The following is a 25,230-nucleotide window of genomic DNA, read 5'->3' on the forward strand; positions in this document are numbered from 1 at the left end:
GTCATTTATAATACTTAAAACATAAAAGTTTTTCATTTACCTATTAAAAAATATTACTTTAACGTAATACCAATATAAAGATTAATTTTGTCTACCGTAATTTTGTCATTACGTACCGACTATCCGATCCAATCATAAACTCACCACGAACCCAGCGTGCATTGTAATTAGCTCATTATTCAATTTCGAGATGCCACGTGGAAAAACGTCAACGTCGGACGACTGACCCCATACTGACCGCCTCTGGACTTTCCCTCGTTTTCAAAGAGTGAGGTCGACTACAACTCCCACCCCCACAACCACAACACAGCAACCTAACCGACGCTTTTTCCCCCAACCAAAATTAGAAGGTCCACTTCTCCTTCCCCTTCGCCCCGAACCCGAAAACCCGACCCGAAACGTATCACACATGGCCGTGGCCACCGCGAGCCCGGAGAGGATCGAAGCTCCTCCGCAGAACCCGATCAAGGATCCCTCGCCGTCGCCGTCCAGGCTCTCCACCGACGCCCCCTCCGAAGCTGAACGCTCGCCCTCGCCGCTTCTCTCTTGCTCCGCCGACACGCCCAATCGCAGCGAGACTCGCAATTCTTCTCCCACCGCCGATCTGGTCATTCCCGATCATACACTCGTAGCTTATTTACTTGTATTGTGGTTCGGGAAAGTTCGTAATTTTGGCCTCCCAGTTCGAAAACACAAATCTCACTTAAAATTCTTGAGTATTTGTTAGTTAATTGCTGCATTTCAACTTAGGAAGAAGAAATTAGTGCAATTTTTTTTTGAAAAATGAATTTAGACTTGTTTACTGAAGAAATGATTTTTTTTTAGTATAAATTGAGGAAAATTGGGATTATTGTTTTATTTTTTTTCTTTTATATTCCAGTCCGCAGCATCATTGAGGAGTGAAGAGTATCGCCAGTTGTTTCGCCTTCCGCCCGAAGAAGTGAGTGAATATAATTTCGGGTTTTATTCAAAGTGTTTTTTCCCCTTTCATTTGTGTTTTTTCGTTTTGATTGATTTAGAAACGGAAAGTAAAGTATGGATGTTACCATCCTGGGACTTAAAGTAATCGTGTCTGTCAACCAAACTCGGAGCAAATCTTGTGCTTATCTAGCAATGCAAAACTGTTTAGAGGTTTGATACATTTCTAGGAATAACAATGGTGAACTGACAGATTTTCTATTTGAGAGTTAACTGATTTAGGGAAGATCAAAGAGCAATTGTGATCGGACTATAGCGGAAAAGTAATATCCTTGAGGCTGTTCTCGGAGAAGAAATGTTGAACCTCTGATTAGTAAGAAAAAGGTTATGTATTTAGGTACCGTAAGTTTGCTAGAGTTAAAACTCAACAGTGTACTGACTTAAATAATAATAATAGAGAGGAAGGTACTTGAGCATCAGTCCTGATAGAAGGATCCATCACCCATCTAACATAATTGATCAAACTTCAGCCTCTTCGTTCAAGCATTGCACATGATATACTATGTTATATATTATATTATACTGTAAAGTTTAACTTGGAAGTCATGGCAAGTACCACAAGTCCTTAAATTTTTAGCAGGTTGTACCTCATTTTCAAAGAACTAAGAATCTTTTTCCCTAAATACCAACTTGATATACACTATTTTTTCCACCCTTTTGGGTTGATTTTTAATGCTCTACAATTCAGTAGGTTTCTTATTTAACTTTCATATTTTGCTGGGTTGTTTCTCCACCCTAATTTAGTCTTACTGTCGTGAAAGTTAGAATAATCTTTATTGGGTGGTTAGCTAATTAGAAATAGGATGTGATTGGCAGCACTAATCTACTTTTGGCATTGAGATATGCATCAAGTTTTTGAACTTTGTTAAAATTCAAGAGTCTGTTCTCTTTCCCAAATGCATTGGTGGAGAAATGAGACACAGAGCTGAGTACCAAATTCTTTTTTGTACTATGTTTTACTGGTTGTCTTATATAAGTAGCATCATCATGGCTAAAATACCTGTTAAATGCGGCTAAGGAGTCTTTTGTCAGGACATTTAGTTCATATATGTCAAATCATTGTTGTGTTACACTCATCACGTGATTTCATTTTAATGAGTACGACACATATGAACATGATCCGATTTTTCTGATGAATTATTTAGAAGCGGTCAAAATATTTTGAAGAAAAACTTAATTGCTGAACTATACCATAAGGTATGAATAAAATCCATTTATGCAGGAATTATAATGTGAGTAGTTAGCCTGGGAGCAATATTTGGCCTGTTAGGCATTGCAGTGAATGATAGGAGGTAAAATGCCTGTTTTTCCTCGGATATCTTCACTTTATCCTTGAGTATTAAGTTTGTAATTGAAAGGACTACTACAGTTTATTCTATATTTTACTTCTTAAAAAGGTAGACTGGGTCATAGGATGCATTAACACAGACATTATTGACTTTTGGATGACATTTAATCGTTTGTGTGACAAAGTGTACAATGTCCACTAGTGGTATATGTTGATGCTAGGAGGAACATGCCTTTACATGTTGATTCAAATAGTTATAGTTGTTGAGCATTTAGTGTGATGTTAAGTAGAGGAAGTTCTCTCTCTCTCTCTCCCTCCCTCCCTCCCTCCCTCCCTCCCTCCCTCCCTCCCTCCCTCTCATCCATGCATACATATAGTTGAACCTCTACTTTTATGTTATTTGAGTGTATCTTTGACATTTTCTCTTTTTTTCCTGTACTTTTTTTTGTTGTTTTCTTTAGGTCCTCATCGAAGATTTCAACTGTGCATTCCAAGAGAACATACTTATTCAGGTTCATTTTATACGTTCTATAGGTTATTATTTAGAAATTAAGTTTTATGTCAGGTCTTATAGTTAAAACTGATGTACTGCTTCTCATTGTTTAGGTAGTAGGTTAATGCATTACCATACTCTTTGTTTTGGTTCATGATGAAAATTTGATTTTGTCGAAAATTATAACTTTTCTTTTTACTTCTTGATTGAACATCGTTTTTAACGCGTTGCTAACTCATTACATGTTTCTTGTAGGGTCATATGTACCTGTTTGTTCATTATATTTGCTTTTACTCAAATATATTTGGATTTGAGACAAAGGTATGATATTCAATTTGTGTCCTGAACTTTGTCCTATTATAATAAATTTACAATTGTTGCAAATTAAGTGCTATGCATCTTATATTCTTTTCTTTGCTAACTTTAGCCTCCTATGCTGAAATTTCATCTTCCTTTTTTCTAGCAATTTTATATATAAATTCAACAAATCTTGTTCATGCATTGATTGTGCACTAATACACAAAACCGAGCGCAATGGCGTTCTAGGATTCACATAGCCGACCCCACTTAGTGGGAAAAGGCTTTGTTGTTGTTGTTGTTGCTGAGTTAATTAATTATTAATTCTATGTTTAAAGGGGCTTCAGGAATCACACAGTAATCAAAACTGATAATAATATTCCAAATTTTGCCAGCCTTTGATATAAAAAAGAAAGAAGCTAAGTATGGAGAATTATGTGGTGTTAAAACAGAAAAATTTTGGGGAACTTTATGGGTTTTGATACTGAAGCATAAAGTTAATTGGAATTGATACAGCAAGCCTTTTATATTGTAGGTTTCGATTAGATTTAGAACTTGAGTTTTTGGACGCAGATGAAGGTCTACAATTCTATACATGGATCCCCCCTAGTGTCCTCGATGGATAGGATTTGCTTAGTCATCTATAAGTAGCCTTTAAATCCAAAGAATTCAGCCATTGCAAACTTTTTAGGGTGTAGCCCACCTATTAAAAAGAGGGAAATGATAAGCACACACCCTTGTTTAATCCTGTTGTTATTTCTGTTTGATTTATTCAAAATGATGGCCAGAAATCAAGAGGGGTGTGTGAGAAGTTAAAAAGGGTTTGTGAAAATCAGCTCCCTTAAAAGATATTATCTGAGAAGATCTCTACTTGATATAAAGCTTTTAATACTTTTTAGGTTTAACCTTGTCACACTAAAGATGACCTAGACTCTCCTAGTGCTTCTTTCCTTTGATATCTTACACGGTCTACTGGAGTAGGTGGAACTTTGTTGCTATGGCAGTTCTTGAGGGTTGAAGGCAGGAAGGCTCTGAATAATGTATGGTTCAAGAGATTGTTTAAGAAGTTGTAGACATATTGGAGATATGATCCAAATAGATCTCAACTTCTTTTTTGGTTGAATGTTGTCCTTAAGTTTCTCCTAGGACATTAGGTGGGGAGTTCTTTTTCCAGTTGTGTTTCTAGGACATTGGTTGATTCATTCGTAATGAGGAGTGGTCCAGATGGTTCCATACATTGTTTCAGGAGATTTAAGGTCACTTTATGTGTACAATTATTAAAATTATGTTTTCATTTTGGTTTGGACTTTAAAAAATATCATTATGTATTAAATGTAAATTCCCCTTCAGAAAATAATTCCATTCCAAGAAGTCACAAGTGTACGAAGAGCAAAGACAGCAGGGATCTTCCCTAATGCCATAGAAATTTTTGCTGGAAGCAAGAAGGTAATGCTAAATCTGATGTTTACTTTGTCCTGGTGATATCTTGTTAACCCCTTACCCCTTTTAATGTCATTTCAGTATCAGCAACGATATCTTGCAAACCCCTTGCCCTTTTAATGTCATTTCAGTATCAGCAATATCTTACACCACTTACTGTTTTGGCAGTACTTCTTTGCATCCTTTCTGTCTCGCGACGAAGCACTTAAGATAATAAATGATGGATGGTTGCAATTTGTCGATGGTGGCAAAGAGTTTAGAGAACAGGTGTCTAATTTATTTTTTATTACAGTTGGCAGTGATAGATTCATTTCTTTAAGTGGATTAATTCATAACTTCTTTTTTTACTTATACAGAATTTCATGAAAGAAGATTTCATTTATGTGTACAACTCATTTTTGTTTTCTTTATAGATTTAACAGGAAATGTAACCATAGATAACTGGACATAAGTTGTTTTCTAATTGAAGTTCTAGTGAGGGCTGCTGAATTATTCTGTTCATCTTGGTATATACTAGTTCAGGAAAATGTGAAGGCCTAATTACTATTCTTAAAATCATATGATAGTGTGAAAGCATAGTTGCAAGAAAATGGAAAGACTTAACTAATAGTTACAAGAACATGTAAATTTCCTATGATGCATGATCAGTCTTTTGCCTTCAGTTTGACGTCAACATATTACAGTATATGAGTGCTTCACTCAAAAGATCTCATCTTGACTTTTTCTTCCTCCTCCCTCTTATCTGCAATTTTCTCTCAGGATTTGTTATCTGAGACTGGCAGCCAAGAGAATGGGGTTGGAATTGAAAAGGTGGAAAGTTCCCAATTCTTAGTTAATGAATTGGAATCCACTGACAGGTACTTCTCAGAAATATCTTTAATATTTTATTCTGGTATATGATGTTTTGTAATTGTGACTCGTCCTTATATATTGAATAAACCTGGACCAGGAACAGGGATATTCATGTTTCACAAGACTCTAAGCTTGCATCCAGTGTTGTAGACGACTCTGCATTGACATCAATTCCAGAGCAACACGATATTGTAAAAGAGGATTTAGAACCAGCTCAGAATAGTGACCCTTCATGTTCGAAAGATACTTTGATCTGGAAAGAGGAAAACTCTGATGCTCCAAATGGTGAGTTTATTGTACAATCTACAATCATTGCTAATGTTACTTCATTTGTCAGGGATGATTGGGGATCAAACTTGGATTCCTCTGGGTGTTATAATTGTCTTTGTTGTGCTATGTCCCTGTGCAATACAGTTTCACCTCACCACTTCCATCTCTTTCTAGAAGCATGAAATATTTGGGGTCTTAATGGGATGGGATATGCATGAAACATTTGATCAGTGGATGAATTTCTGTATGACACAGTTATACATACAAATGTCCCTAGCCTTTTGTTTAATTTCTAAAAGGGTAGGTGGGGGTGAAGTTGGTCATGGGTTCAAATCTTGCTAAAGCATGTGTATATCTGAGTTGATTGGCTACTAGGTTTTGGTAATTTAATTGATGCTTCTATATTTTCTCTTCTTCAAGTTTCATTGTTTGAGCGTATTGAATCCATCAATTCTGGTTATGTCTTGTTAGCTGAGCTGGTTATTTTTGACATGCAGTTCCAGAGTGTTATACAAAGGTTGCAGAGTCACAGTTTCCGGTAATTTTCTTTTCTTTCTCTGAATAATTATATTTGAATGTATGCTAAGTACATTCTTCTCCCTTAAAGATTGGTATAGTTGCAGTACCCTCCAATCCATGTATAGTTTGATGTCTGCATGACATTTTACCTGCATTCCCCCGCCCCCGCCCCCGCCCCCCTCCCGCTCTCTTCTTTTTCTGAGATAATGGAATCTAGTTTCTGAGATAATGGAATCTAGTTTTGACGTCATATATGACTGTATGTTGGGGGGAAGAGTAAGAAAGAAGCATTCCTATTATATTTAAATGTTTACTTAAAAAACAAGAGGGTAGGTTTGTGAAGTACAACAAAGCTTCAGGAGGAGAATATATTAGCATCTTTTACATTCTGCCATTATTATTTTTATTTATTTTTGTCATTTCAAATACTGTTTCCATTATGGAAAAGTTAGTTTGAAAATTAACATCCAATCTGTGAAGTGCAGATAAAGGTTGAAGATTTCTTTAGTTTATTTTTCTCTGATGATGTGTTCACAGAATCATTTCATAGAAGTTGTGGAGATAAAGGTAAATTCCTGGAGCTTTGATGAATCCCTGTATTTAGTGCATAATTCAGGTTTCTTGATGGTTCTAGAATTTTGAGGCAAAGTCTTTTTATTATTATTTTGTTTTTAAGTTTCTAATCTGTATGTTTTTATGCCTTTTCAGAGTTGAAGTGTACTCCATGGAATCCTCATGATAAATTTGGGTTTTCCCGTGATGTTTCCTTTCAGCACCCAATAAAAATTTATTTTGGTATGCCCATGTTTTTAGTTTTATCATTTACTTTATGAATCTCTCATGTGGACCTACATGCTTTGTTGGTTGGTTCTATTATATGTTTCAGTCTGTTTTAAAAAATGTTTTTGTTGTCATAAAGGGGCAAAATTTGGCAGCTGCCAGGAGCTCCAGAAATTTCGGGTTCACAGAAACAGGTTGCTGATATTAGTGTTTATAATGCCATTTTTGAATGTTTCTTGAATTGGTTTGCATAGATTGTGATTATATTGTGAGGAAGGGATGACAGATTAACTTAGGTGCCATGTCAAATTGAGATCGTACATTTGCAAATCTTGTTTTGGCTGGGATGTATTATGAACTGTAAATAATCTAACAAATTTATGCAGTCCACACTTTGCTTTCATCTCAAGAATGTCTGTTATTTTCATGACACATTAACTTTGACTTTTGCCAGCCACTTAGTTATTGAGACATCACAAGAAATCAACGATGTGCCTTATGGAGATTATTTCCGTGTTGAGGTACAAGCTACATTTCATCCAATTTCATAATTCCACCATACATGTATTATATATATCTTTCTTACAAATTTATTGATTACCTTTCTAAACCTTGGCTGTTGTAGACAAAATAGAACTCAATTTATCTCATATATATTTTTTTCATTTCAGGGATTTTGGGACATTGAGAGAGATCCTGATGTATCAAAGGATTGCTGCAATTTGAAGATTTATGCGAATGTGGCATTTTCAAAGAGAACTGTGTGGAAAGGTGTGCCCTGGACAACACTTGTTTATTTCTGGAATTTACCTTGGTTTGTGTTGGCCAATCATGGACATAAACATGTGACATGAGAAATGATTTGATTGATTCGACATGGGAAACACCAGAGTTTCCAAAGAAATTATACGAGAGGCAAAGACATGCATAAATAGTTACATACGTATGAGTCAAGATGTAGTAAGTTGTACCAAAAACCCTATGATTTGAATATAAATAGCACATTAAAATACAAGTCATACAAAGAATTAAAGTTCATTAAAAGATGCACTTCTTGTTGAGAATATCGTGTTTAAGAATGAGAAAAATAGAACAAACTCCGGAAATCGAAAAACAAATAACCAAGATAAATAACACCAAGAATTTACATGGTTCGGCAATGTGTGCCTATGTCCACGGGACAGCAACAACAATCTTTCACTATATCAATAATGAGTACAACCAATAATCTTTGTCAAATCTCTAGAACTAGGACTTGACGAAAAACCTGAAAGAACAAGAACAAGAAATACTCTTTTCTTTTCTCACACTTTACAATATTCTCTCACTCTAATCCCTTGAGTGGTATACAATTTATTGTTTTGCTCCCTTCCTATACAAAACTAGTACACTAGCCCCTTTATATAGACATAATAAAGGTCTTCTTCAATAAGGATTATAAATCCTAATTGGAAACTAGTTATAAAACCTACTCCAATTGAGAAACTAACTCCAATTGGATAAACAACTCAAATTGGGAAAACAATTTAATCCTCTAAGACTATTAATTCCCAATAGACTTAGGACAACTTATCATAGGCTGGAAAAAACCCAACAAATTTCTTGTGTTTGGAATGTTCTAGCATTATGATCCTGTAGTGTCCAAGTTGTTTCTGACAAAATAAATAATACTTTAGATTATACATGTACATACATGGGGCCATTGTCTCTTGGGAAAGTGCTGGTGCATCGGAGAGCATTTCATGAGTTGTGCCCCTATGCATATTCCATAAAGTCCCCCCCCCCCCCCCCCACCAAACCCCCGCCGCCTGACCCCACAACATTTGGGAAGTAAGAAACTCCCCAGACCACTTGGTAGCAAACCAAGGGCCTGACCATTAGACTAAACACTCTTAGGTTATTCCGTCAAGTATAATTCTACCAAATCGTGTAATGGCAGTCTACTAGCATTTCATGAGCTGTGCCCCTATGCATATTCCATCAAGTATATTTCTACCAAATCAGTGTAATGGCAGTCTACCATTTAAAATCTAGTAAAATTTGTTTGAAGATATGTTTGATGCCCTTTGACTTGTGCTTTCTGTACATGCTGTTGAAAAAACCGCACACTACACCTTGTTTTTTAATGTAACCAACGACAATAGACTTAACTAGCAAATATAGAAAACTTAGAAACACACAAGACTTGTACTGGTTCGGCAAAACTTTTTGCCTACGTCCAGTTGTGATTTCTCTAGGTAGAGAAATCACCACTCCATTGATTAATAATAGAGAATTCTAGAACTTTTTCAAAACCCTAGAACTAATCTCTCTCTCTTGTCTCGGCTGTCACTGTTTTTTCTCTCCCAGATTTATGCCTTACTGCACTCTATTTATAGGAATAGGGTGCAATTTACATGTCCTTTACAGATTATAATTCCTATTTTAAGTGGAATAAGAAATTAGACTGCCTTTCCAATTCCAAATAGAATTCGAGGATTTCTAATCTAAATTGAGTAAGGAAACTAAGATTCTTTCCTAGTCCTTGTAGGAGAAGAATCGGTGCGCCCCTTTTTTTTCCCTAAAACAATCCTAAACAGAAAAGGACACTAATTGACGAGCCAAAAAACCTAACAATCTCCACCTTGGTGAGTCAAATCAAGTCTTGATCGTTGCACACCATACTATCTTTGAACCTTCTTGAAGCAGCTCTGGAAATCTTCAAGAGTCTTCACCTTGGCAATCTTCTTCTTGCCTCATTGCACCTCAAGTGAGGAGGTGCTCCACTTTAATCAATCAACGAGATCGATCGAGTTCAAGCAATGCTTGAACTTCTTGGCTGGCACTATCTTTGTAAGAAAATTTGCGGCATTGTCATCCGTATGAATCTTTTCAATCCAAATCTCCTTAAGACTCCACCCAATCTCTAATTATGTGATACCTTGCTTCAATGTGCTTTGATCTTCCAGAAAAAAACCTGATTCTTTGCCAAGTGAATGGCACTGACTATCACACTTCAGCTTCACACAATGTTGAGTGATTCCCATTTGACTTACCAAGCCACTAAGCCAAACTGCTTCCTTTCCAGTTTCGGCCAATACAATATACTCTGCCTCTATGGTCAACAAAGTTGTAGCTGGTTGCAGTAGTGCCCTCCAACTGATTGGTCCTCCTATGCATGTAAACACATAACCAGAAGTTGACCTTCTCTTGTCCAAGTCCCCTGCATAATCGGCATCCATATATCCTAACACCCTTGCATTTTCTTTTTGCTTCTCAAACATAATCCTTTCTCGCCAAGAACCCTTCAAATAACGCAAAATCCACTTGACTGCATCCCAATGTTGCTTTCCTGGATTTGCCAATTATCTGGAAACGACACTGATTGCTTGAGCTATGTCGGGACGTGTGCATACCATTGCATGCATAAGGCAGCCCACGACATTCGCATAAGGCACCTTCTCCATTACTTGTTGCTCTTCCTCAGACTTATGACACTGTTGCCCACTTAACTTGAAGTGAGCCGCCAAAGGAGTTGAAACTACCTTTGCTTCTTGCATGTTGAACTTCTCAAGAACCTTTTGAATATACTTGGCTTGTGATATCCAGATCCTTCCAGCGATCCTATCTCTCTGAATTTCCATGCCAAGGATCTTATGTGCAGCACCTAGATCCTTCATGTTAAACTCCTCGCTCAACATCTTCTTCAAGTCTTGAATTCTAGACTTGTCTTGACAAGCAATTAGCATGTCATCCACATATAGCAATAGTAATATGATCATCCCATCTTGGAACACATGATAGTATACGCAACAGTCATATAAACTTTTTTTAAAATTGATTTTCAGCATGAAGGAATCAAACCTCTTGTACCACTGCCTTGGAGACTGTTTCAAGCCATAGAGGGACTTCCTTAGCTGACATACTAGGTTCTCTTTCCCATATTCAACAAACCCTTCTGGTTGAGCCATGAAAATCATCTCCTCTAGATCCCCATGAAGAAATGCTATTTTCACATCCATCTACTCAATCTCCATGTCATTCTGAGCTGCCATTGCTAAAAGCAATCTGATAGAAGTATGCTTGACTACAGGTGAAAAGATCTCATCATAATTCACCTCTTCGTTTTGTGAGTACCCCTTAGCCACGAGCCTTGCTTTGAATCTCACAGCATCTTGTTCATGTAGTCCTTCCTTTTTCCTAAATACCCACTTGCATCCAACTAGCTTTTTGTCTTTGGGCTTAGGAACCAACTCCCAAACAGAGTTCTTGTAAAGACTCAATTTCTTCTATCATAGCACTTATCCAACTATCTTGCTCATCACTTGCCTCTCGATAAGTAGTCGAATCTCCTTGACTAATGTTAAGAGACTCCATTTCTTTGGTCAAACCTAAACCTATTAGGTTTCTTCTTGTTTCGATTAGGTTTGTCCAGTGCTATGTATCTCCGGAATGCAGGTGGATTGTTGGTTGGAGTTCGAACCCTTTGGGATATCAAGCGGATTGGAGCGCCTTCAATTTGCCCTGTTTCTTGCTCCACCTGATTCCTAACTGGTGAACCATGTTGATGCTCTTCTTCCTTAAAACCACAGATTCGGCTTCTTGCTCGGTTTGCTCCACCTGAGCTTCTTCATCTCAACTAATTAACGGATTCTTTGTTGCTTCAATTTCAACATTGTCCTTCTCCTTACTGCTCTCGACTTCATTCAGAGGCATGGTTGTCTCATCGAAGACAACATCTCGGCTGACAACCTTTTCTTGTTGATATCCCAAAGCTTGAAACCCTTCACTCCTTTCTCAAAACCTAAGAGTATGCAATGTGTAGACTTCGGTTTGAGCTTGGACCTTTCATCACTTGGAATATGTGCATAAGCACTATAGCCGAACACCCTAAGCTTGGAATAGTCCATCGGCTTCTCAAACCATACATTTTCTGCACTCTTAAAATCGAGAACTGTAGATGGTGATCTGTTAATCAAATAACTTGCATGATTAATAGCCTCTGCCTAAAAACTATCAGGCAATCCTACATGAAATCGCATGCTCCTCTCTCTATGAGAGTTCGGTTCATCCTCTCAGCAGCTCCATTTTGTTGGGGATTCTTCTTTACTGTGAAGTGCCTTATGATGCCTTCCTGCTTGCAGTAATCAGTAAACTCATTACTTGTATATTCACATCCATTGTCACTTATGAGGTACTTGGATCTTTCTGCCAATTTTATTCTCGGTTTTTGTTTTCCATTCCTTGAACTTTACAAAAACCTCGGATTTCTGCTTTATGAAATAAACCCAAACCTTCCCAGAAAAAAATCATCCATGAAAGTAACAAAATACCTAGCTCCACCATTTGATTTAGTTGGTGCAAGGCCCCAAACGTCTGAGTGAATATAGCTGAGTTGCTCCTTCGGTTATCTGCACTGCTACTTGCGAATGATACCTTTCTTTGCTTTCCAAGAACACAATATTCACAAAAGTCCAATTTGCAAGATGACACGCCTTCCAACAGGCCTTGCTTGTGTAATTCTTGCAACCTTTTCTGGCTTATGTGCCCGAGCCTATGATGTCAGAGTTCAATCTTGTCTTCTATACTCTGATTTACAGAGATAGCTACTCCCCCGACTATAGTGGTCCCAATTAACTTATACAACTTATTGGGTTGTAGGTCACCTCGCATTACCAGGACATGAAGAATCGTCCCCCATTAAGACTTCCCCGTTACTGGCTTCCCTGTAAGTATCAAACCTTTCTCTTATTGCACACATATGAAAAGTGCATCCGATATCCAAAATCCAATTTGTGAAAGCCTTGGAGCCTGATATTACTAAAAGACGCTCCTTGTCACTCTCATGCTCGGTGACTACACTAGCTGAACCTAAGCTTCCTTCCATCTTGGCTTTCTTCTCTTTCCAAATCTTGCAGTTCTTTTTCCAATGATCAAGTGAACCACATTCAAAGCAACCTTCCTTCTTTTCTTTTTTCTTCTTGGATTTTGACCTACCTCTGTTGCCGGTTTTCTCTTCCTTTGTCTTTTCCCGCCCCCTCTCCATAAAGGCCTTGAGAGCTTTCAGTTATATCATCTAGTTTAGCATATGATTGAAGAGCTTGAATTACGTCTTCAAGCTTCTGGGACTCTTTTTCAAATGTTAGAGTTGTTCAAAAGTGCTTGAAAGACGAAGGTAGAGACCTTAGCAAGATGATAGCCATATCATCTTTGTAAGTTTCTTCGACCTTCTGAAGATTAGCTGTGTAATTCTGGAACGTGCATATGTGATCTTCAATATCACCTCCTTCTAGTCGAAGCCCGAATAGTTCATCTTTTAGAAAAAATTTATTGGACACGATTTTGCCCATATAAACATTCTCCAACTTTTCCCATCCTTCCTGGGCAGTCATCTTTTTGATGATGTGTGACCGAACTGGTCTTATGAGATGGATCTCAATGGAACTCTTGGCCTTCTTGACAACCTTAGTCCATGCTGCTGCTGTCATGTTTGTCGGCTTCTCACCATCGAGTGCATCATCCAAATCCTACTGTATCAGTACGTTCTTCATCATCCTTTGCCAGTCCGTGAAGTCATTATTGCCGTCAAAGGGCTTTAATGCAGGTCCAAGATCCGCATTCATCTTCCCTTTTGACATCATAGAACACCTTGAACTTAGCTCTTGATACCAATTGTTGAAAAAACTGCACACTAGACCTTGCTCTTTAATGTAACCAACGACAATAGTCTAAACGAGCAAATATAGAAAACTTAGAAACACACAAGACTTATACTGGTTCGGTAGAACTTTTGCCTACATCTAGTTGTGATTTCTCTAGGTCTAGGTAGAGAAATCACCTCTCCTTTTATTAATAATAGACAATTACAGAACTTTTGCAAAACCCTAGAATTAATCTCTCTCTCTTGTCTCGGCTGTCATTGTTTTTTCTCTCCCAAATTTATGCTTTACCACACCCTATTATAGGCATAGGGTGCAGTTTACATGTCCTTTATAGATTATGATTTCTATTCTAAGTGGAATAGGAAATTAGACTTTTTTCCAATTTCAAATAGACTTCTACGATTTCTAATCTAAAATGAATAAGGAAACTAAGATTCTTTCCTAGTCCTTTTAGGAGAAGAATTCGTGCACCCCTTTTTTTTCCCTAAAACAATCAACAACAACAACAAAGCCTTTTTCCACTGAGTGGGGTTGGCTATATGAATCCTAGAACGCCATTGCGCTCGATTCTATGTCATGTCCTCCGTTAGATCCAAGTATTCCTTTTCTTAGAGTCTCTTCCAAAGTTTTCCTAGGTCTTCCTCTACCCCTTTGACCCTAAAGCTCTGTCTCTTAGTCGCATCTTCTAACCAGTGTCTGGAAGCCTTCTTTGCACATGTCCAAACCATCATAACCGATTTCTCTCATCTTTTCTTCAATTTCGGCTACTCCTATTTTACCTCGGATATCCTCATTTCTAATCTTATCCTTTCTTGTGTGTCCACACATCCAACGAAGTATCCTCATCTCCGCTACACCTATTTTATGTACGTGTTGATGCTTCACCGCCTAACATTCCGTGCCATACAGCATTGCCGACCTTATTGCCGTCCTTTAAAATTTTCCCTTGAGCTCAGTGGCATACAGCGGTCACACAACACGTCGGATACTCTTCTACTTTATCCATCTAACTTGTATTCTATGGTTGAGGTCTCCATCCAATTCTCTGTTCTTTTGCAAGATAGATCTTAGGTAGCAAAAGCGGTCGCTCTTTGGTACTTCCCGATCTCCGATCCTCACCCCTAACTCATTTTGGCCTCCATTTGCGCTGAACTTGCACTCCATATATTTTGTCTTTGATCGGCATAGGCGAAGACCTTTAGATTTCAACACTTCTCTTCAAAGGTTAAGCTTCGCATTTACCCATTCCTGAGTTTCATCTATCAACACTATATCGTCTGCGAAAAGCATTTACCAAGGAATATCATCTTGAATATGTCCAGTTAACTCATCCATTACCAATGCAGAAAGGTAAGGACATAAGGATGAGCCTTAATGTAACCCAACAGTTATGGGCAAGCTTTAGATTTGTCATTCATGAGTTTTTACGGCAGTTTTTGCTCTATCATAATATCCTTTATAGCTTGGATATATGCTACTCGTACTTCTTTCTTCTCTAAAATCCTCCAAAGAATATCTCTTGGGACCCTATCATACGCTTTTTCCAAATCTATAAAGACTGTAAATCATTTTTCCTATCTCTATATCTTTCTATCAATCTTCGTAAGAGATGGATTGCCTCCATGGTTGAGCGCCCTAGCATGAACCCGAATTGGTTGTCCGAAAGCTGTGTCTCTTGCCTCAATCTAAGCTCAATGACTCTCTCCCAGAGCTTCATTGTATAACTCATTAGCTTAATGCCCCTATAGTTTATGCAATTTTGTATGTCGCCCTTATTCTTGTAGATAGGCACCAAAGTGCTCTTTCGCCACTCATTTGGCATCTTTTTCGTTTTCAAAATCCTGTTGAAAAGGTATGTGAGTCATGCTATACCCGTCTCTCCCAAGACTTTCCACACCTCGATTGGTATATCATCTGGGCCCACTGCTTATCTATGTTTCATCTTTTTCAAAGCTACAACCACTTCTTCCTTCTTGATTCGGTGGTAAAAGGAGTAGTTTCTACTCTTCGGAGTTAATCAACTCCCCCAAAGAAGTACTCTTTTCATGTCCTTCATTAAAAAGATTATGAAAATAACCTCTCCATCTGTCTTTAATCGCGTTGTCTGTAGCAAGAACTTTTCCATCCTCATCGTTGATGCACCTCACTTGGTTTAGGTCCCTTGTCTTCTTTTCCCTTGCTCTAGCTAGTTTATAGATATCCAACTCTCCTTCTTTGGTATCTAGTCGCTTATACATATCGTCATAAGCCGCTAGCTTAGCTTATCTCACAGCTTTCTTCGCCTCCTGCTTCGCTATTCTATACCTTTCACCATTTTCATTGGTCCTATCCTTGTATAGGGTTTTACAGCATTCCTTCTTAGCCTTCACCTTTGTTTGTATCTCCTCATTCCACCACCAAGATTCCTTTTGGTGTGGAGCAAAGCCCTTGGACTCTCCAAATACCTATTTTGCTACTTTTCGGATACAACTAGCCATGGAATCCTACCTTTGGCTAGCTTCCCCCTCTCTATCCCACACGCATTGGGTGATTACTTTTTCTTTGAAAATGGCTTGTTTTTCTCCTTTTAGATTCCACCATCTAGTCCTTGGGCACTTACAGGTCTTGTTCTTTTTTCTCTCTCTTTTGATATGTACGTCCATTACCAACAAGCGATGCTGATTAGCCAAGCTCTCTCCCGGTATAACTTTGCAATATTTATAAGTTATACGATCTCCTTTCCTCATTCGAAGAAAATCTATTTATTTTTCCCTAAAACAATCCTAAACAGAAAAGGACACTAATTGACGAGCTAAAAAACCTAACACATGCATGCCGCAATGAGTTTCTAGGGGAGGATCTTTTTAGTGAAAATTTGTGCTTTAGTTAGGGTAGCTTTGCTTTAACATGCTTTGTGCTATTTGTTTGAAGTTATGCAATAGCCCTTGAGAGAGTCATGATTGAAAGCAACTCTTTAATGGTTTTATACTATTAAATTTTGTAGTGTTTTGTGTGCCATTCTATCCATTTTAAAACGATTATTATTTATGTCGGTGTATGCTCGTCTCTTATATACAAAAAATTAGGGATGTAGAGTAATTTTGTGATCAAAGACCTAATATTATGTTTGATCTGATGCTAAGTATGAAATTGCAGGCAAAATAGTGCAGTCTACCATGGAAGAATGTCGAGAAGTTTTTGAAACCTGGATAAACATGGTATTATATATTTATTTATTTTTGCATCTGTGTGGATTTTGGAGTTTGTCAGAGTTGCCTAAAATTTTGCATGGACTAATGTTTCATTCAGGCACATGAATTGTTGAAGAAGAAGAATCTAGAAAAACAAGAAGGTAGGACTGTTGTGGACAAATTAAATCATGTAATTATTGTTAATGTGGATACTCGGATCAATTCATATAATTATTTTCATAAGCAGAGAGGATTGCTGCGGTTACCATTGTTCAGAAATTTGAAGTTCATCCTCAAATTGAAGCAGAGATGGGTGTACCTACAGAAAGGTTTTACGAGCCCAGGGAACACACTAGGGTACAACACATGTCTAAATCATTGGATGCAGCCCGGCAAGTTGGGAAGCGGTTGCTGGGAGGTACGGTTGATGTTTCCCCTCTTACATCATGGTTAAGAGAATCTATGCTGAAATTCCAGTCCTCATTGAGAAGTCCAAGCCAGCTTCCCTTAATCATAGTCATCGTTTTTGTTGTGATTTTCATCATGCAGGTATTTACTCACGACCATATTGGTCAAATATTTGTTATCACGTGTTGGCCCTGGTGCTGTGTACATATTTCCTTGAATTGTCGTCATGTTGGATTAATTTGTTACTATTTTGATCTTTGCTAGTAACCGCAGTCAGAACGTTAAAATTGCATTAGTTTGTGTACATTGTGCTGCACGATGCATAATGTGACGGCTAGTGGGAATTTGCATTGCGTCAGCTTTCTTAATCGTTCTTTTATGTTAGTTAAACATAATTTGTTTCTTTGATTGTAGTTGAGCATACTTGCGCTATTAGCTAGACCCCAACACATCCATGTGCAATCGCCTGTGGACTACGGGAGTGGCTTGGGAAGTCAAGTAGGTGAAAGATCATCGGAGGTGGTCGCTTGGCTGGAGAAGCGAATCCACCACCTAAAAGATGAGATGCGCTTGGTTGAGACTCGGCTGGAGAGTATGCAGCATGAACATGCTCTGTTAAAAGCTCAACTCAAGGATATTAATCATCTAAGTAAGCGCAGGTAACGTCCAATTGTATATCCTTCTAATTCTTCAAGTGATTACGAAATGTATGTTGTCCTTTTTATTCCGGTTACAAAATATGTGTTGTTCCGTTATGAAGAAAATCCGTAAACTTGTAGAGAAAATTGTTAATTGAGATTTATAGTTAAGTCATTCCTCTTGGGAACGGCGAATCACGGCCTGTCAGAATGCTCTCATTTGATTTCAAGTGATAAATTAAATATCCCGTAGCGTCGATTAATTATACATAATAAGAAACAGCACTAGTTTCTGTTTTCATTTTCCGTGTGTTTGCACTCAAAATATACCCATTTTTACTTATTTGGGCAATTTGGGTAAAATATGGCATTTGGAGGATTAATATGCAAGAAAGCTAACTTGGAAAGATATTTAGATGCAAGTGGAGGGGTTTGACATTATAATATTGTTCTTCCAATTTGTTTTGGTGGTGGAGATTTACCAAAGGTTGCTTAGGAGAAGTCTCAGCAGTCGGTAGAGCCCCAGAAAGAGAAGGCACCGGAGGGGGATCATTTGGAGCCTCAGTACTGGACAGAACCCTAGAAGGAGGAGGCATCAGAGGTTGATCATTTGGAGCTTCATTACGCGGTACAGCCCCAGAAGACGAAGGCAATAAATGCCTTTGGAACAAACCCACAAATCTCTGATGATCAAGTAAAACCTGACCATCAGTTTCCTTCATCTGGTCAAGCTTCCTCTTCATGTTTGTAGCATAGTCATGTGCGAGCCGGTGCAACTGTTTATTCTCATGCTTGAGCCCTCTAATCTCCTGTTTGAGACTCATCACTTCAGCCGCCAATGATTCAACTTGGCGGGTTCGAGCAAATAGGCGTTGGGCCATATTAGACACAGAACCTGCACACTGAACACTGAGAGCCAGCGAATCCTTAACAGCTAACTCATCAGACCGTTTGGAAAGTAGTCTGTTATCTTTGGGAGTGAGAAGGTTCTTGGCCACCACCGCAGCGGTCATATCATTCTTCATCACGGAATCCCCAACGGTAAGAGGACCAGTTGAGGAGACGAAGGATGGGCGCCATATGTTGTCTGGAGAAGGCGGGGCTGCCTCTTCAACAAGGTTCAAGTCAAAACGACGGTCGGAGGGGCCAGACATTTTCAAAGGTGTTGAAGAGAGAAGAGGTCGGACAAATCAAGATCTTAGAAGTGCAAGAATGAAGCTTCTACTGGTGGAGATTCAAGTGTGCTTTGGAACTTAATGCCAGCCTCTATAAAAATCTGCACTCGACGGAGCTTCAGAAATCAAAGAGGCGCCTGCTCAGAAATCGAAGAGGCGTTTGCTTTCTCAAAAGTTGGGCTGCTTAGAGATCACGAGGGTTGATCTCAGAAATCGAAGAGCCGTTTGCTTTCTCAAAAGTTGGGCTGCTCAAAGACCACGAAGGCCGATCTCAGAAATCGAAGAGGCGCTCGCTTTCTCAAAAGCTGGGCTCCCTAGAGACCACGAGGGCCGATCTCAGAAATCGAAGAGGCACCTACTTTTCCAGCCTTGTCAGCACCTGTCACACGCACACTCAGCTTTGCGGAAATTATGGGCATTCTGTCAAAGACTTCTGGGGAAGTAGAAAACACATGAATCTTACTGTTCAATCACCCACTTCCCACACGCAACAATAGCTCATGGGTACCACAGATAACTTTGCCAAAGTTCTCTGCCAAAGTTGAGCACGTGAAGCTTGCAGCTCCCACTACATCGCTCTGACCAAGAAGGGTAAAAGAATAGCAAAGAAACAGCACTAACAAAGTTTAGACCCATAAATTTTGAAGGTCTAGCTACCATATTATTACCCACAAGGGTAAAGGAACAGTACCACTGCTGGATAATTGGAAAGTCCATGTATGTCAACCTCTGTGCTTCGTGGCAAGGTAGACTAGCAAACATGCCCAACCTTTACTCATATTCGAGAAAACACTCCCAATAAGATTGCTTGCTCCAAAATCGAAGAGGCACCGTCCTCCGAATCTAAAGAGCCAGACTCCCAACATGACTACTTTCTTAAAAATCGAAGAGAGGGTAAAGGAACAGTACCATTGCTGGATAATTGGAAAGTCCCTGTGTGTCAACCTCTGTGCTTCGTGGCAAGGTAGACTAGCAAACATGCCCAACCTTTACTCACATTCGAGAAAACACTCCCAACAAGATTGCTTGCTCCAAAATCGAAGAGGCACCGCCCTCCGAATCTCGAGAGCCACTCTCCCAACATGATTACTTTCTCAAAAATCGAAGAGACACTGCTCCCCGAATCTCGAGAGCCAGACCCCCAGCATGATTGCTTTCTCAAAAATCGGTGAGGCACCGTTCTCCGAATCAATCGAAGAGGCGCTCGCTTTCTCAAAAGCTGGGCTGCTCAGATACCACGAGGGCCGATCTCAGAAATCGAAGAGGCATCTACTTTTCTAGCCTTGTCAGCACCTGTCACACGCACACTCAGCTTTGCAGAAATTATGGGCATTCTGTCGAAGACTTCTGGTGAAGTAGAAAGCACATGAATCTTACTGTTCAATCACCCACTTCCCACACGCAACAATAACTCATGGGTACCACAGATCACTTTGCCAAAGTTCTCTGCCAAAGTTGAGCGCGTGAAGCTTGCAGCTCCCACTACATCGCTCTGACCAAGAAATGTAAAAGAATAGCAAAGAAACAGCACTAACAAAGTTTAGACACATAAATTTTGAAGGTCTAGCTACCATATTATTACCCACAAGGGTAAAGGAACAGTACCACTGCTGGATAATTGGAAAGTCCCTGTGTGTCAACCTCTGTGCTTCGTGGCAAGGTAGACTAGCAAACATGCCCAACCTTTACTCACATTCGAGAAAACAGTCCCAACAAGATTGCTTGCTCCAAAATCGAAGATGCACCGTCCTCTGAATCTCGAGAGCCAGACTCCCAACATGACTACTTTCTCAAAATCGAATAGAGGGTAAAGGAACAGTACCATTGCTGGATAATTGGAAAGTCCCTGTGTGTCAACCTTTGTGCTTCGTGGCAAGGTAGACTAGCAAACATGTCCAACCTTTACTCACATTCGAGACAACACTCCCAACAAGATTGCTTGCTCCAAAATCGAAGAGGCACCGCCTTCCGAATCTCGAGAGCCAGACTCCCAACATGATTACTTCCTCAAAAATCGAAGAGACACTGCTCTCCGAATCTCGAGAGTCAGACCCCCAGCATGATTGCTTTCTCAAAAATCGAAGAGGCATCGTTCTCCGAATCTCGAGAGCCAGATACCACAGACCACTTTTTCAAAGTGCTCTGACAGAGTTAAAACATGTGAAACTGGCAGCTCCCACTACCGTGCTATGACCAAGCAGGGTAAAGGAATAGCATTACTACTTGTTGTTAGGGAGACTCCTATATATGTCGACCTCCATCCCAACGGACAGGCAGACCTGCAAAAATGCTCAACCCTTCATCATATCTGAGAGGGCACTCCCAACAAAGCCTTTCGAAATATTCAGCTTTCTTTCCCCCCGATAATACCTCTGCAAACAAGCTATACTAGAGCAAGAATATCTCATATCATCAGGGTTAAAAGCAAGAGTATCCCATATCATGCTTTTTCCCTGTTTTTTCTTTTGGCCTTGTTTTTACCTGCAAGACAAGGAGAAAGAGAGCAATATGTCAGCACTTGGAATCAAGCTTCCAGCCAGGAACTGACTGCCTGGAACCCCTTACCTGATTACTTACCTGGCATTGCTCTCGAGTACTCATCTTCATCATCTTATGTTTCCAGGGAAGATTCCGCATCTGCTTGAGGAACAGATAGGGCAAGTGCGAAGGATACAAGGAAGCATGTGGAGACAAGCGTAACAGCACACGTGCCGATACATCCATTACTCTGTCAAAAGCAAAAGTATCCCATATCAGCAGGGTGGAACGTACTCTAGATTTGATGGACTTGTTTTGACCCTCAAATTCTTCAGTCGGCCTTATACTCTGGAGGAAACCAGAAAACCCTCCAGCTCAGTTCAAGAATAAGCCTGTGGAAAGTTACTTCTTCAAAAGCAAAAGTATCTCATATCATCTCTTCTCATTTTTCTTCTCTTTATCCTTCATGCTGCTGCAAGATGGGGAGAAGGTGAACAATCAGTCGGAGCTCTGATTGCTTACCTTGTCTGTCACCTCTTTCAGCAGACCCCCTAGCTTGGCGACTTGGGGGACTCCTACTACATGGTTTGTATCGCGCTTGACCAAGCCTGAAACTACAAGTAAGCTTCAAGTGAAATTGATACATTACCTTGTGCATCTCCACCAGTTAAAGATACCACCCCTGGATGGAGGAAGAGTACTTCCAGAGAAGATGCCACATCTACCTATGAGACAGATAAGGCAAGTCAAGACGACACCACACTCCGATACTTAGAAGTTTCGTGATTACGAGATCATTCTCCCACAATATTTCCTAATGTCATTTGTACTAAATCATTCACTCGTACTCACTAAAGGAGAGCTTGAACCTATGTACTTGTGTAAACCCTTCACAATTAATGAGAACTCTTCTATTCCGTGGACGTAGCCAATCTGGGTGAACCACGTACATCTTGTGTTTGCTTTCCTATCTCTATCCATTTATATACTTATCCACACTAATGACCGGAGCAATCTAGCGAAGATCACAAAAAGTGACCGTTTTCGTTACCTAGGATCTATCTTGCAAGAGAACGGAGAATTAGATGGAGATCTCAACCATAGAATACGAGCTGGATGGAAAGAGTGCATCCGGCGTGTTGTGTGACCGTCGTAGGCCACTGAAGCTCAAGGAAAAATTTTATAGGACGGCAATAAGGCCAGCGATGTTGTATGGCAGAGAATGTTGGGTGGTGAAGCATCAACACGTACACAAAATGGGTGTAGCGGAGATGAGGATGCTTCGTGGGATGTGTGGGCACACGAGAAAGGATAAGATTGGGAATGAGGATATCCGAGGTAAAGTAGGAGTAGCCGAAATTGTAGGAAAGATGAGAGAAAATCGGCTCTGGTGATTTGGACATGTGCAAAGAAGGCCGACTGACGCTCCGGTTCGAAGATGTGACTACGGGACAGAGGTTCAGGGCCGAAGGGGTAGAGGAAGACCTAGGAAAACTTTGGAAGAGACTCTAAGAAAAGACTTAGAGTACTTGGATCTAACGGAGGGCATGACACAAAACCGAGCGCAATGGCGTTCTAGGATTCATATAGCCGACCCCACTTAGTGGGAAAAGGCTTTGTTGTTGTTGTTGTTGTTGTTGGTGGAGATTTACCAAGAGAGTTGTTTAATCAAAGATAAAGTGCATGCTTTTTCATGCAAGTGGATGGAAAGTCACCATGCATGCTTTCGGGCAAGAATATGTGAAAGAAGCCAACTTGCTTCTTTTAATTGTTAGTTTATTACAAGTGGGAAAACATGTGATGAAAACATGTGGTGGAAATACAAGTTCCCCTTTTAATATTGTTTCTACATGCAAGTTGGCAAAAGCAATGCAAGCTACCCAAGTAAGGAAATGCAAGCTGCCCAAGCTTCTTTCGAGCAAGTACAAAACCTCAACAGGGGGTTTCTTCCAAACCTCTATATAAAGGAGCACAAGCACAAGGATTAGGAACACTCAAAACAACCAATCAAAACTCTACTCAAATTAGCTCATCAGCTTCCTTGTAGACATTTATTTTTAGCCAAGCATCCTTTGCTTTTCTTGTTTATTAGCTCTGCTACTCACTTGTAGTATCGATCTCATTTGTAGCTTTTATGTACTCATTTCCATCATATAAATTACAAGCAATCTGCAATATTAGTCACTTTCCTCTGTCATTTACATTTCCAAGCAACCTTGTCATTTACATATTATTCTATTTCTCCATATAAGTAAAGTCCTTATTTTTAAGGCAAAGAAAGAACTTTGATTTGAGTAACTCCTACTCAATGGCACAATCTCTTGGTTCGAAGTCAAACTCAGGCACAACCTCAATCATTCAAATCCCGTCTACTAGCGGCATCTAGTAGTGGCACGCCCGCACCCTACCAATCTCGTATGTGAGCAAATCCCCGGCATGCCCGCGAGGCCCTATGGCGGATTTAGAGAGCGAACACCGTGCCTTGATATGCTCTTTTAGCAAGTGTTTCAAACGAATGATTATTCATGGCTTTTAATTGTTTATTGGGTCCCTTGTTTATTTGGCAAAGCTTGAGTAAGATAACTCTGTGGTATATACAGCAAATTCTGTGCATTCAAACCTTTTGTTTAGTCCCCATTGCCCGAGACACCCCTTGGGGAACAACTCGAGCCTCCGCCGAGAACAGCACGAGCTCATATTGACGCCTCTCGAATAATATTGCCAAGAAGAACATATGACACTCGAGACAGAGAGATGGCTCGAGAAGCACTAAGTTATTCTGGAGGGCCGGGGGCTCTAGTTATTCTGGAGGTGCGTCTTGAGCAATGGAAACTAGGCAAAAGATTTTAATGCAATTAGGCTTATTAAGATTTTCACACATAGAAGAGGCAGAACTCTGAGAGTTTTAAAATAAGGGGACCTAGAAGGTCTTTTTTCCGAAATTTCCTCTCAGGTCCCCCCTGAGATTTTAGGGCTTGTATAATTTCACTAAAAGCACAGTTGTAGTTCTAAATGAAAATAAAATAAAATAAACTTATAGGTTGAAGAGTGATATGAAAATAAAGTTTAAGAAAGTTAAGAAAGTTAAGAAATCGAGGGCAAAACATCGGACTTTGTAAAACCGTAACTTGTAGAGGGAGTAGGATTCTCCTAATCTTTCTCCTTCCTCCCCTACTCTTGTAACAGTTAAGATTAAATCACATCAACATTTTTTGTTGAATTCTTTATATAGAGAAAAAAAGAAAGTGTAAAAGGAGGGGAGGGAAGGGGAGGGGAGGGGATTCTATTCCCTTGCGAAGGGAGCCGAGAGTTAAAGTCGTCATAGGGAGAGCAAGGAGAAGCACCTCTACTTTTTCTCGTATTTTCCTTTTTTTAGGCCGCGGTTGGTAGAAGCTCTTGGGAAGATTAAAGAAAGAATATGTTTTTCTTCTGTCAAGAATTCATCCAATAATTTATAACCTAATATTTTCAAAAATGTTCGTTTGGGCTCCTAGAATATGGCGCATTGGGGGTTTTCTATTTGATTGCATTGAAAGGCCCAATGAATTGGGATTTCCCTATTGGGTCAAGTCATTTCAGGGCAAGTGGATCACTTATGATGAAGAGGATGGGCTTCAAAAGAATGATTCAGAGTTTCAAGTAGAGACAAATAAGGCAAAAAGGAATTGACTTGCTTATTGAACAAAACAAATTATATTGTCATTACTGAAATCGCATTTTATTTGATCTTGAGTACCAAAGTCGTTCTAAAATGATTTGATTCAAGGCACAGACTATTACAAGATTGAAAAGAATGGGAGCAA

The 25,230-nt window shown here is 39.4% G+C and overlaps 1 protein-coding gene across 6 annotated transcripts; it reads left to right on the forward strand.

Moving 5' to 3' along the window:
* The first annotated feature begins 278 nt into the window (after window positions 1–278).
* Window positions 279–25,230, forward strand: LOC103428470 (protein VASCULAR ASSOCIATED DEATH 1, chloroplastic-like). 6 transcript variants are annotated; one of them, XR_011582736.1, is made up of 19 exons: window positions 279–607; window positions 881–940; window positions 2,728–2,778; window positions 3,015–3,080; window positions 4,407–4,502; window positions 4,665–4,763; window positions 5,256–5,353; window positions 5,446–5,633; window positions 6,116–6,156; window positions 6,623–6,704; window positions 6,846–6,932; window positions 7,057–7,111; window positions 7,372–7,438; window positions 7,589–7,688; window positions 16,694–16,755; window positions 16,847–16,889; window positions 16,976–17,146; window positions 17,551–17,795; window positions 23,285–23,611. XR_011582736.1 is itself a non-coding variant. In XM_029105599.2 (19 exons), the coding sequence occupies exons 1-19, from the start codon at window positions 410–412 to the stop codon at window positions 25,213–25,215; spliced, it is 1,956 nt and encodes a 651-aa protein (XP_028961432.1). In that variant the 5' UTR covers window positions 279–409; the 3' UTR covers window positions 25,216–25,230. The 6 variants fall into 6 exon arrangements, 5 of the variants coding, with proteins under 5 accessions (XP_028961432.1, XP_028961431.1, XP_028961429.2 ...); XM_029105599.2 differs by lacking the exon at window positions 23,285–23,611 and adding an exon at window positions 25,200–25,230 and having other exon boundaries at window positions 16,976–17,277; XM_029105598.2 differs by having other exon boundaries at window positions 16,976–17,277.

The sequence above is a fragment of the Malus domestica genome, chromosome 07, assembly GCF_042453785.1.
Source record: "Malus domestica chromosome 07, GDT2T_hap1".
NCBI lineage: Eukaryota > Viridiplantae > Streptophyta > Magnoliopsida > Rosales > Rosaceae > Malus > Malus domestica.

Excerpts from the sequence above, each read along its gene's own strand:
- LOC103428470 (XM_029105596.2), top strand. The coding sequence starts at position 410 with ATGGCCGTGGCCACCGCGAGCCCGGAGAGGATCGAAGCTCCTCCGCAG. Across the intron at positions 608-880 it reads CTTCTCCCACCGCCGATCTG|TCCGCAGCATCATTGAGGAG; the intron begins GTCATTCCCGAT and ends TTTATATTCCAG. Across the intron at positions 2,779-3,014 it reads AAGAGAACATACTTATTCAG|GGTCATATGTACCTGTTTGT; the intron begins GTTCATTTTATA and ends TGTTTCTTGTAG.